Here is a 14,061-nt window from a genome sequence, read left to right as displayed (position 1 = left end):
AGAGCGGCTGTGGGGTAAATGACCATCTTCGGTCGCCTAGCGATCACGACCTCAACTTGGTAGCGCCTGTTCCCTTAGTTAGGGCGGCTACCAATTTCCTCTGTCTGCATTTTCTGATGTCGGTCCGGGACTGTGGTTTGGGTTACCTAGGCAACATAACCGTACCTTCTACCGTCTGTTCCCTATGTTAAGGGCGGCTGGAAATTACAATCTGGTTCTGTCAGTCCGAATGTTTTTGGTGAAAACTCAAATCCAGGATGCGTCTGTCTCACATTGAGCGGCATCCTGGTCTGCGTCTGACTCCAGTGGATCGGCAGTGTCTTTTTCTTACCTATGGTAGAGGTATAAACTGCCAAACCCCCCCCCCCATGAAATGTCAGTTTCAAACGACGGCCCTATGTCCTTGGTCGAGGGTGCTAAAATCTCCAAGGGTAACGTGAGTACTCAGGCGGAAGCCACAGGTCTGAGTGCCACTGGAGCTACTGTGACTGCGACGAATCAGACGAATACCCCGGGTCTGGTAGTCGGTGATGCTACTGGGGTAAATAAAACGAATAGTTTTTTGACTAGACAGGAAAGAGTGACTTTGGACGACAGCGACGACAACCTCTCAGGTCTGAAAGGGTTAAACCTTTATGAGACTGATGAGGAGGACTTACTCATGGTGTCCTCCGAGCCGCTAAAAGCGAATGAAGACGTACATCCGGAGGCCCATGACCCTGCAAAGGGAGACACAGAACAGAAAAACAGGAAACAGGACTCAGAACAGGACGAACGGAAAAGGTTGGCGGGCTACAAACGCTCTCTCCGGTATGTCAGGACGTTGGACTCGCGAGATCCCGCGTCTTTGACCACCAGGGAAAAGCGTTTGCGGCGTAAACATACCTACCACATACAGAAGTATGAGGCCATGCTAAATACTACTGTTGTGGAGGTAAGGCCAGCCAAGACTACGACCGAACCAAACCAGAGCAGGCAGGTGATCACATCTAAACATGTGCCCCATGCCAGCACTGGACCGAACACGATCACCGTCTCGGAGGATCTTGACGTACGCCCATCTACATCAAAGAGGGCCACGTCGGGGCCAAAGAGAGGTGATGACCAATGCGGCACGACGAAGTCTGCTAGCACAACACCCAAGGTGCTGTCCGCAATCTCCTCTACTCGAGGAACCGCGACGGCTTCCAAAGGTACAGCAAGCAGGCCTAGTATTAAGCGGCAAAGGTCAGGTGAAACGCAGGTGTCTGAGGGTAAGCGGCTGAAACCATCAACTAGCTTAACATCAGCACCTGAGCTACAAGTAGCCATCATAGATCGTAGTCAACCTGATGGGAAAATGACTACGGACAGATGGCTGCTTCTGGAGGAGAAGATCTTGCGGGCACTAGTGGACGAACTCGCATGCAGTGAGGATGATTCCTTCACTGCATTCGATGGCGCCAAATGGTTAAAGGGTGTCAAGATCATCGGGTGCGGTAACGAGAAGGCTCTAGGCTTTCTCAGTAACTGTATCCGAGGAGTTGGCGAACTCTGGCCCAACGCAAGAATCGAAATCGTCCCACTGGACCAAGTACCTTTTCGTACGACGGTGAGAGTGTGGGTCCCTCCTCCCCTTTTGGAGGACGAAGCCACGCTAACACTTATAAAGCGTCAGAACAAGGAACTTGGTACAGAGGACTGGACGATTGAACGAGGACGCTCTAGGGACAAAGGAGAAGGCAAGGATCTCTGGATCAAAATTGGTTCAGAATCCCTCCGACTCCTGCGTTCTTCGCAAGGCGTCATCAAGTACGGGCTAAACCAACTCCGGTTGATCTTGCCCGCGGTGAAGCGCAATGATGAACCCAAGCGGCCTGAGAGTGGTACAGATTAATCTGCACCACTCCGAAGCAGCATCGGACGATTTGCTGCGCTTCATGGAGAAGGAAGCTATCCACGTGGCCTTAATCCAAGAACCCTGGCTTGTAGCCAGTAAAGTTCGAGGCGTCCGGTCACGAAACTATGTGCTCCTTTCTCCGAACCCTGAAGGTAAAGTAAGGAGCTGTATTTTGGTCAGGAAAGACATTAAGGTTTTCCTTCTATCTAATTACAGTTCTGGTGATTTAACGGTAGTTGCACTAGAGCGACAAGGGTTACCAACCCTAATCATATCATCTGCGTACCTACCATACGACGAAGCTAATCCGCCCTCACGTGCCGTACGCACACTTGTAGACTGGTGTAACACAAGGGGCCATGATCTCATCATAGGATGTGATGCTAATGCCCATCATACTCTGTGGGGGAGCTCGGATATAAATGACAGGGGTGAGTGTTTACTTCAATACCTTCTATCTACTAACCTAAGTGTTTGCAATAGGGGTAATATACCAACGTTCTTCAATAGGATCAGGGAGCAGGTCATTGATATTACTTTGGTAGGGAACACTGACTCAGTTAGAATTCTTGATTGGAGAGTTTCACTCGAGTGCTCATTCTCCGATCACCACAGGATAGTGTTTACGATACAGCTTACACTGGATAGGGAAAAACCCTTTAGAAATCCTAGGAAAACCGACTGGGTCAATTTCTGTAATCTTAGTGACACCATACCACATCCAGCAATGGATAGATTAAATGGTACACGGGACTTGGACGACTCGGTGGATTTTCTATCCAGGTCATTAAGGGAAGCCTACTATGCTTCGTGTAGGGAGCGGCAGGGACCTAGGAAATTCCGGCAACCATGGTGGAATCCTAGACTAATGCAGCTAAGAAAGGAATGTAGAAAACTTTTTAATAAGGCGAAGAGGGACCAAGACTTGTTAAGCTGGGACGATTATCGTCAAAGCTTCAACACTTTCAAGAGGGAAACCAGACGGGCAAAGAGGGAGTCTTGGGAGCGTTTCTGTGGGGAACTGGAGAATACCACGGAGGCATCGCGTCTACGAAAGGTACTATCCAAGGATCCTGGTACGCCTGGATTCCTGATGAAACCGGATGGTAACTTTACTGAAAGTAGTATCGAAACTTTGGAACTGCTAATGGAGACACACTTTCCGGGTTGCAGGGATGATGAAAATGAGGTATCCGCCTCGGAGCATCTTGCAGCTTCTCAAATCCACATAAGTGAATTAGTTTGATCCATTGTTAGCGTGGAGAAAATCTCGTGGGCGGTGTCATCTTTTAAGCCCTATAAATCACCAGGGCCAGATGGCATATTCCCAGCGTTACTCCAAAAATCGATTTCAACCATCATGCCATGGCTTATAATGATATTTAGGTACAGCCTGGAAACAGGATACATTCCTAAAGAATGGAGAGAGGTTACAGTGGTATTTATCCCCAAAGCGGGAAAGGTAAACCACAGTACCGCAAAGGACTATAGACCGATCAGTCTGTCATCGTTTTTATTGAAAACATTGGAAAGATTGGTCGATATCCACGTCAGGAACATCCTCTCCCCTGATAATTTCTGTAGGGCACAGCACGCATACCTTAAAGGCAGGTCGGTGGAGACAGCCTTGCATGACGTTGTCGGAACTATAGAGGGGACACTTGACAAGAAGGAATATGTTATGGCATCTTTCTTGGATATAGAGGGTGCGTTTAATAATGTGAACATATCCGCAATAGTTGATGCACTGGGTGACTTATGTGTTGATCAGCGGATAAGGAATTGGACAGAAAATATGCTTAGGAGCAGGGCCATTAACTCTAATATGGGTATTGGTAGGACAAGGAAAGTTGTGACAAGAGGCACACCACAAGGTGGGGTCATCTCTCCACTTCTGTGGAATCTTGTCGTAAATAAAATCCTTTTCAGGCTCAGTAGGATAGGTACCAAAGTAGTCGCATATGCTGACGACGTTGTGCTTCTTATTCAAGGGAAGTTTCTTCCCACAATAAGTGAACTCATGGAATCAGCGCTCAGCGTTCTGCTATCATGGGCCAAGGAAAACGGTTTGGGTGTTAACCCTGCCAAGACCGAACTGGTTCTTTTCACCAGGAGATATAAAACTCCAGAATTTAAACCTCCACGACTGGATGGTACTTTTCTGAAGTTTTCAAGCGAAGCCAAATATCTTGGCGTAATTTTGGACTCTAAGCTCTCGTGGAAACGTAATGCTGAGAGTCGAATGAAGAAGGCATTATGTGCCTTCTATATATGCAAGAAAACCTTTGGGAAGAGATGGGGTCTTAAACCATACATTGTACACTGGATGTACACCGCGGTCATAAGACCTATTTTGACCTATGGGGCTCTTGTTTGGTGGAGAGTGGTGGACACTAGGACTCACCTCTCTATTCTAAACAAGGTACAAAGATTAGCATGTCTTGCAATTACTGGCTCTATGAATTCCACACCTCAGGCCAGTCTAGAGACGATGCTAAATATAACTCCCCTTGATATATATATCAAATGCATTTCTGCTAAGTCTGCTCTACGACTCAAACAGTCGAGCGGACTGAAGCATGATCGTATTGGTCATGGCACCATCCTACAAAAGATAGGCAGGCCAATCATAGGGAGGGAAACGGATTATATAATACCCACACCGAATTTTGATAGAACATTTAGGATCAGAATACCGACAAGGGATGATTGGGCCGCGAACTCTGTCCTAAGAGATGACGTGATCTCAATCTATACTGATGGTTCAAAGACAGAAAGAGGCACGGGCTCGGGAATCTTCTCAGATGAGCTGGACCTTTTGATGTCTCTTCGATTACCCGATACCTGCACGGTTTTCCAGGCAGAGATTTATGCTATTGATACAGCCGCGAGAAGAATCCGGGAACTGAATCTCGAAAATTCGACCATACATATCTACTTGGACAGCCTGGCATCAATCAAGGCTCTTAACTCCAACGTGATTAGGTCGAAATGTCTTCTCAATTGTATCAAATCACTGGCACAACTGACACAACATCACGTGGAGTTGATATGGGTTCCAGGACATGCGGGCATCCGGGGAAATGAAGTATCTGATGAGTGCGCAACCAACGGGTCGTCCCTGGACGTATCTCTTGCGCAAAGGGATATTCACACTCCCTTGGTGACAGTATCAAAATTGATAGATGAATGGGCTTTGAGCGAGACGGAACTCAGGTGGTCAAATATCATCACTTGTAGAATGCTCTGGCCCAATCTGACAGAGGATAGAACTAAGACTCTTTTGTCTCTTAGTAGGAATTCGATTAGACTTCTCACGGGTATAATTACTGGGCACTGCATGATTGGACATATGTCGGAACGTATGGGTTACCCACGTTATGGCTATTGTAGAAGTTGTTTAGATGAAGAGGAGGAGGAATCGGTACAGCACCTTCTATGTGAATGCCCAGCCTTACAAGAGCATAGACTACTACATCTTGGTAGAGCTCTTTTCCATGATCTGGACTGTCTCAGAGATGTGTCACTAGTGAATATGATTGGGTTTATTAGAAGTACCGGCTGGTTCCCATAGGGACCACAGAAATCACATAATAGACGAAACTAGGGAGGGAAACTATTCTCACTTTATGTATGACATTCTCAGCATAAGGGAATAGTACTTCTAAGGGTACCACAATGGGCCGCAAGGCCTCCGAGTGAACTCGCTAACTTGCGAGCAACCCACGTAACCTAAACCTAAACCTAGAAACACCTACCGAATTATTTCCAAAACACAATGCACATTCTAGGGAGACAAAATTAAATATCTTAGAAAAAAAATGAAGCTAGACTTATGAATTTTGGTACAAGGTGTTACTAGGCCAATATGTACAATTGTCAAAAAATGGGCAAAATGGGACCACTGCCACGCCCACCTACCATACAACTGCAAAAATTTAAATCTGATATTATTCTCGTTGGATAATCAAAAAGTAAAAAAGCTGCGAGTTTGTTATAAATAAATTGCGAAATTTCAATGTTTGTGCTTAAGTCCCCTTTTACAACGCGGAAATTGAAAGGCAGACAGACGAAGTTTGTTGGCGAGGGGTTGAAGAGGTAGAGTGTGTAATACACAGGTTTAGGTTAGTTCAAAAGAGAATAAGAAAAATGTCTGCCTTTCAATTTCTGCATTGTAAAAGGGGACTAACCAGGCAAAAAAATCACAAAATCACGTTTTGTTCGGTTTACCGCTTTCCACCTTAGCTTAAATCTAATATACACATTTTTTACAAACATTTGTACTTTCTCATAATCAATATCAGAATTAGAACTACATACTACTGCTTATTTTTCCACAAATATGATTTACGGAACGGTAATTTTCGGGTGTTTTAAGCCATATATCAAACATTTCGTGGTATGTGGTCCTATCACTCATTATTTGTTTTTTTTTTTAATCGGCAAATTTCGGCAGATAATTTTATATGTGCCTTAAATTATTTCCAATTATAAAGTATGTACTTCAGACGATCGTTTAAAAATAATTTGGTGATATAGCCTTATATAGAAAAGAATTTAACGATAATAGAATTTAGTTTTTTTTCCTAACTTAACGAAAATAGTAATTTTTTAAATGCAATAGTCTGTGGTGCCTCTAAAACAAACACTTTACAAAAATATACTTGCCGCACAAAAATTGTAACAAATAAAACTTTTTTAAAATTAATCACATTTACTTTGCTTTTATAATAAAAAAATAAAAATATTTTTTCATTCGTTTTTTTGAATTTGAATTATTAAAGAATATTTTTTATAAAATATAAAAATATATTGTTGGTCTTTTTATTTAAAAACTAAATACGTGCCAACAAATTGGTGACCCGCATTTTAAAGATTTTAAGTAATAAGGATGTCAACTTCCGAAGACGATTTTTCATCTCTACCATCAAATTCTCCTCATATGGAAATTTCAAGAGTCGCTGTTAAAGCACCACCATTTTGGCGTTCAGATCTATTGCTTTGGTTTAAACAAATGGAATCGCAGTTTATAATGACTGGTGTTACTCAAGACGCAACGAAATTTCACATAATTGTGGCATCAATAGAAAGCAACATTCTCGAGAAAGTGCAGGACATCATAATCAATCCTCCGGCTGCTAATATGTATGAAACCTTGAAAGCAAAACTCATCAGTTCATTTTCCGACTCTGAAGATAAGCGTCTCAAGAAACTTTTGACAGAAGTTGAATTATCGGATAGAAAACCATCAGATTTGTTAAGTCAAATGCGTTCCTTAGCTCAAGGTAGAGTATCGGATGATATTTTAAAACAACTTTGGATGCAGCGGCTACCATCTCAAATGAAGGCAATTTTATCCGTCAGTGAAGACCGTTTAGAAAAACTGGCCACCATGGCAGATAAAATTTGTGATTGCTCAGATACAGAACTCCATACGATTTCCACGTCATCAGAAACCCGTACAAGCAGGCTCGATAATATTGAACGTCAGCTGGAAAGTCTGTGCAACAAAATGGAATCTTTCGGAAGATCGAAAAGTAAGAGCAAGACAGGTAAATGTAGTCGTTCTAAGTCAGATTCAAGCAAAGATAAACCATTATGTTGGTATCATTTCAAATTTGGAAACAAAGCTAAGAAATGTGTTGTCCCTTGCAATTTCAATCAATCAAATCAGGAATACTAATCGGTGCTCCATCTTCGGTGATGGATGGGAGCAGCCAAGAGCTATGTCGCCTAATTATTCGAGATATTAAATCAGTTTTTAGTTGATTCTGTGCAGACGTTTCAGTAATTCCAGTATCATCATTACAACATAAGCAACAACCTAGTTCACTAATTTTATATGCAGCAAATAAGTCGACAATTCGAACTTTTGGAATCAAAACTCTTACTATCGATTTGGGACTAAAGCGAAATTTCACGTGGGATTTTGTCATTGCTGATGTAGATAAACCTATTATTGCATCAGATTTTTTGGGTAATTATGGCCTACTCATCGACGTTAGAAATAATTGCTTCATCGATCCTAAATCTAAAAACAGTGGTAAAGGTATAGTAGTTAATGATCATGGTCAAGAAATCCAATGGAGACTGGCATCCCTGTGGTAACTACCGTAATCTTAATGCACGTACCATACCTGATTGTTACGCTGTTCCACATATTCACGATTTTGGAATGCTCTTGGATGGTAAGAAAGTATTTAGTAAAGAAGATTTAGTAAAAGCATACCACCACATTCCTGTCGCAGAAGACGACATTAAAAAGAGATCAATAACAACACCGATGGGAAATTTTGAATTCCTCAGAAGGACATTTGGTTTGTGCAACGCTGCACAATCTTTCCAACGTTTTATGCATGAAGTAACAAGAGATTTGGATTTCATATACGTTTATATTGATGATTTACTAATTGCATCTGAAAGCGAGCAAGAACATCAGAAGCATTTAAGGAGTTTATTTGAAAGGCTACGTCAATATGGTCTTACCATAAACTTTTCGAAATGCGTGTTTGGAGTTTCCCAACTTTAATTCCTTGGTTATTTGGTTACGGAAAAGGGCCTAAAACCACTTCCCAGTCGCGTTGAAGTGATTTCACAGTACAAACTACCTGAAACTGTTAAGGAGATCAAGGGTTTCTTAGGTATGATTAACTTCTACCGACGTTTCATACCACATGCCGCAAAACATCAAGCTATTTTATATGGAATACATCAAGGTAATATTAAAAATGACAAACGTCCTATTGAATGGAATGAATCAAGAAAACAAGCATTCGAAGAATGTAAGCAACAACTGGCCAAAGCAACTCTTTTGAGTTATCCAAAAGAAAATGTTCCCACTTCCTTGTGTGTAGATGCATCGGATACAGTAATGTGAGGTGTATTACAGCAGTTTATAGAAGGTTAATACGACCCAGATAAAATACAGTGCGTATGATCGTGAACTACTGGCCATATTTGCCACACTCAAACACTTTCAATATTTTTTAGAAGGTCGTAAATTTTGTATTTTTTCCGATCACAAACCACTCATGTACGCGTTTAAACAAAGCTTCTCCTAGACAGTTAAGACAGTTCGATTATATAAGTCAGTATACTACCGATATTCGTCATATAAAAGGAAAAGACAATATTGTTGCTGATACTCTGTCCCGTATTCAAGCAATCGATATACCTACAAATTTAGATTTCCATAAGTTGGCTGAAGAACAAAAGATTGATGAAGAGCTAATGTTACTTATAAACAACAACAATTCTTCTCTTAATTTAAAATTAGTAAATAATGGGAATATAAGATTTACTGTGACGTCTCCAATTCGAAAATAAGACCTTATTTGACAAAATCTTTTCGGAAATTAGTATTTGATAATCTTCATAACTTATCTCATCCAGGTTCTAAAGCTTCTGTAGATTTGATGCGTTATATTTGGAAATCCTTAAAAAAAAGATGTTTCAGAATGGGCTTGATTGCATTGCGTGTCAAAAATACGAAAAGTCCTTTGGGCGAATTTAAACCAACAATAGAACCATTCAAGCATATTAATATAGACATTGTAGGCACATTGGAAAGTTGCCAAGGTTATCGATATTTCCTAACATGTATTGATAGGTATACAAAATGGACGGAAGCTGTTCCTTTAACAGACATAAAAGCTGAAACAGTTGATGCTGCTTTTACTAATATCTGGATATCTAGATTTGGAGTACCAAAGCAAATAATAACCGACCAAGGATTTGAAAGTAAATTATTTCGTGAACTTTCCAAATTATTCGGCTCAAGAGTAATACTACGACCTCTTATCACCCTCAATCAAATGGGCTAATTGAAAGATGGCACCGAACTTTGAAGTCTTCACTGAAGTGTTATGAGAAGAAAGATTGGGTAAGCGTTCTACCACTTGTCATGCTTGGTCTGCGCACAAGAATTATGACGCACTCCAATGTGTCTGCTGCAGAAATGGTACATGGAACATCTCTAACTTTACCAGGTGAACTAATCGAAGAAAAATCTCCAAATTAAAGATTGTGAACATGTATTCGTCAGATGTGACGCAGTAAAGAAACCACTTCAACCTACGTATAATGGCCCATATAAAGTTATTTCAAGAACTGATAAATTTTTTAAAATTCTAATTAACGGAAAGGAAAATGTTGCTACCATGGATAGATTGAAACCTTGTTTAAGTTTTACAGATTCCCCAGATGTATTTAAGAAGACAAAAAGAGTCAGATTCGCTGTTTGACAACGCTGGAGGGGGAGTACCTGGGTGCCTCTAAAACAAACACTTTACAAAAATATACTTGTCGCACAAAAATTGCAACAAATCAAACTTTTTAAAATAAATCACATTTACTTTGCTTTTATAATAACAAAATTAAAAATATTTTTTCATTCGTTTTTTGAATTATTAAATAATCTTTTTTATAAAATATATTGTTGGTCTTTTTATTTAAAAACTAAATACGTGCCAACAGTACTAAAAGAATTTTCTATGTTCTAAAAATAAATTCTGATGATATTAACAGCGAATATGTTGAGCTTCAAAACAAAAAAAAGAATCGTTAAAAAATTTAATTCCAATAAAAAGTTACACGCTTTTAAAAATGAGCAATTTCATGTAAGGGTTTTTGTTGATTTCAATTCACTCAAAAATAAAAGTTTAATGTACCGTTATATTGTTATTGTTGACAAATTAGGCAAAGTTTTTGCATTTTCTTATTTTATAACAAGTGCTCTTTCATATTTGATAAAAATATTTACTCAAATTGAAACTCAAAAAAACGACTTTTGTCCAGCTACATTAGCAAAATCTTACACTGTGCAGAATCTTTCTATAAATAATTCAAATAAAATTAAAAATCGTCATTATACATTTTAAATTTCATTAGAGCAATGAAAATTATTCATTGATTCAATGAAATATTTTCATATTACGGCTATGTTATTACCTTCAAACTGTCCTGAAAACTTGAGGCTTGATACTGGGCATATTTTGCAATAGTTGTATGTGATCTATGAGATATACATGCCCAAACACGTTTAGCTTGCGTTGAGTCCCAATTTTCATCCGGAGGTTGATGCACTTGAGTTCGAACTTCAACACTGTGATCTGGATTAGCTTCTACTAAGGTCTTAGTTGAAAAAAGACCTAAGTCTAACTTTAAAGCACCAGCAAGACCACGAACAACAGCAATTGGATGTTTTAAACAAAATTCTTGCAGTTGTGGACTGAATGCATGTTTTTTATTCTCAAGGTGTACAGAGGGCGTTGGAGGTAATAATTGCTCTCGTGTAAGACGTTGTGGTGGACAATCTGGTGGGCAAGGAACAGGAGAAGATATATTTAGAATTGAACATTTTGGCGGTGGATCATCTAGTGTTAAGTTTTTTACAGATGTCAGTATTTGACTTGAATCCATTTGAATATAAAATTCAGAATCTTCAAACCATTCATCGTCGATATTAACTTCATTTGTCATTACATCTGAAACATAACTTTCATCTTTAATTAAGACAGTTTCTTTACCACCACTCAGTTTATTTACAGTATTTGTTAAAGTAGTATTTATATTAATCATAGTATCATCATCTCTGCTAATAACACTTTCATTACTCAGAGATTTTAAAATATCGTCTGTAAAGGTCGATGATATATCTTTCTCAGATAATATATCTTGAAGTTCTTGATCGCTGACACCTAAAAAAGAAATAAACATTAATTATTTTTCCTATATGTTATATGAAAATGTCATCTAAATGTCATATTTTCCAAATAATTTTTACAGAAAAATTATAGTTTTGTAATCAAGTATAATACGTATAAGGACTGAGATAGAAAAATTCTTAACACACGTTTTTTATTAAAACTTTTTATCCAAGTATTATTTGATTTTTTTTTATCAAGTTACCTGTGTAAAGCATGTCAGTTATTATGTTTAATGTCAATTATATTAATTTGTTGTTAATCTGATTAAAATTACAAAGCAAATAAATAGAAAACAATTTCAAAAGAGCTCCCAACACTTCCGGTAGGAAAGCTGTCCGGTTAGCACAATATGTAGTAGGGTATTCATTCGACTAATGATCGTTCGATTAATCGAATAATTTTTTACGAATAATTATTCTAACAATTTAAAAATTGCCATTTTCGAAAAACGAATAATTCGAACCATTTCATGTAGAATAATCGAATAAAACGAATAAATGTTCCTATATATTTAAATTTATTAAATTGCTTAAAATTTTTCATAATTTCAAATTTAAATTAGTAATAATGACTCACAAAAATTGTATTGTTTCTGAAATTCGACAAATAACTAAAGACAAAGGGACTTTCGATCACTGTAGATGAGTGTTCCGATAGCTCCTTCTATAAATATTACTGCAAGAAGTTACAATTCTATAAACAAATCTTTCAAAATTTTTAACTTAGGACTTGAACCAATGAAAATAAAAGGTACGGAATAAAGTATTTGTTATTTAGCTGGCGAAATATTAGAAGAATCGCAATTAATAATCACAATTTTAACTTAGATTAAAGTGGAGTTGAATGTGATTTTGAAACGTTCGTCGAAAGTGATATTGAGGATGACATTTATAATGATTACATTATCTGATCTTAAAATATATGTATATAAGTGACACGTACGTAAGTGTTGCAAAATATTTAATAAATAGAATGATAAACACAAATATTGCAAACTAACGTTTTGTTGCAAGAAAAGCAAGGAGTTCGTCTTATACATGATGTTAGACATCTTTGTCTAACATGGTAATAAACTTTTTGCGTATTTGTAAATGCGTCAATCATGCACGGCCTGACTTCAAATTAGCCACGTTCACTGACAATGATATCAAACTTTGGACTTATTGTGTAATTCCCCAAGACCACTTAATTAAGCAAAGAATCGGCAACGTTGATAGAACTTGATGTATAATACATTTTGTTATAAATAATTTATAAATATTGAATAATTAATTTACTAAAGAATTAGTTACTCAATTTAAAACCCGAATTAATGAACGAAATAAAAAAGTTCTTAATACGTTTATATTGTATTTGAATTCAGGATCATGTCCAACTAGCTCAAATTTTTTAAAGCATAGCTTCAAAACGGAAACTAAAGAGTTTGCTAGTTAGTTGTTTTGTAGATTGTTCGGGAGTTATTCTGATCGGAATATTTCTGTTGAAAATTTAATGATGCTCTTTGTTTTCGAATGTTTTTTTAACATTATCAATACTAAAGATTAATAAAGAATCTAACCTGAGAAATTATCTTAAAAACTTAGACCCTACTAAGAAAACAGAATATAGTCTCTGGAAAGCTGTGAAAAATATGCAATGCCCTATTATGCCCTTCATAACGGAGAATGGGCAAAAAATACTTCAGAAACAATCGAAGCATTTGCCAATCACTTGGGGAATGTATTTACCCCAAATGATACAAATTCATATATTATGTCATAAATAATGTGGTGCTAGCCCCACTAAAATTCCGGTTCTCTGCCGTGAGGACGACTGTCAAAGTTCTTAAAGCTGGAAAATCACCTGGTATAGATAAAATTACTACCACGATGATAAGTAATCTGCCCAACTCAGCACTGAGAATTATTTTGTTCATATTTAACTCAGTACTACGTATTGGATATTTCCCATCCTCATGGAAAATATCTGATATAGTTATGATACCAAAACCGGGAAAAGATGTCACTCAAGTGACATCATACCATCCCATTAGCCTATTGTCAATATTATCAAAACTTTTTGAAAAGTGGTTACTTGAGAGACTTAGGTGGCATATACACTTTGATTTAAAGTCATGTCGTTTTTTTTTTTGTTTTTCTTTTAAAACCCCTACGAAAATCACCTTGCATTTATACGATGCTTTTTTTTGTCAACCACTTTGCCTTTTTTTGGCATATAATCGCATCAACAACCAATCAGAAAAGAGCTCAAAGCAGAATATCAAAAAAAAAGTCTTGAAAAATATTAAACTTGCCATTTGTTTAGACGTCACAATTTGTTAGTACAAAAAATAAAACATGATTTTTAGTCATGACTTAAAGTCATAATGTAAATGCCCCCTTATAGTGCACATTGACGAAAATTGCATTATTCCTGACCATCAATTTGGTTTCAGAAGGAAACATAGTACTATCGAACAGGTACATCGGATAAGTA

General features: G+C 38.1%; 2 protein-coding genes across 3 annotated transcripts in view; one reads left to right on the top strand and one right to left on the bottom strand.

Moving 5' to 3' along the window:
* Utx (Utx histone demethylase) overlaps positions 1-14,061 on the bottom strand; it is a 530,199-nt gene that overhangs the window by 179,757 nt on the left and 336,381 nt on the right. For both annotated transcript variants that reach the window (XM_065501028.1, XM_065501029.1), the window contains one exon: positions 10,829-11,577. In XM_065501028.1, coding sequence (XP_065357100.1) covers positions 10,829-11,577 — 749 coding nt within the window. The remainder of the gene's footprint in view (positions 1-10,828; positions 11,578-14,061) is intronic.
* Positions 621-2,533, top strand: LOC135951387 (uncharacterized). Its single transcript, XM_065501030.1, has 2 exons — positions 621-2,031; positions 2,096-2,533. The coding sequence occupies exon 1, from the start codon at positions 662-664 to the stop codon at positions 1,874-1,876; it is 1,215 nt and encodes a 404-aa protein (XP_065357102.1). The 5' UTR covers positions 621-661; the 3' UTR covers positions 1,877-2,031; positions 2,096-2,533.

The sequence above is a fragment of the Calliphora vicina genome, chromosome 2 (genome assembly GCF_958450345.1).
Source record: "Calliphora vicina chromosome 2, idCalVici1.1, whole genome shotgun sequence".
Classification (NCBI taxonomy): Eukaryota; Metazoa; Arthropoda; class Insecta; order Diptera; family Calliphoridae; genus Calliphora; species Calliphora vicina.
This window is presented reverse-complemented; position numbering and strand designations above follow the sequence as displayed.

Coding starts and splice junctions, on each gene's coding strand:
- LOC135951387 (XM_065501030.1), top strand. CDS start 662: ATGGTGTCCTCCGAGCCGCTAAAAGCGAATGAAGACGTACATCCGGAG.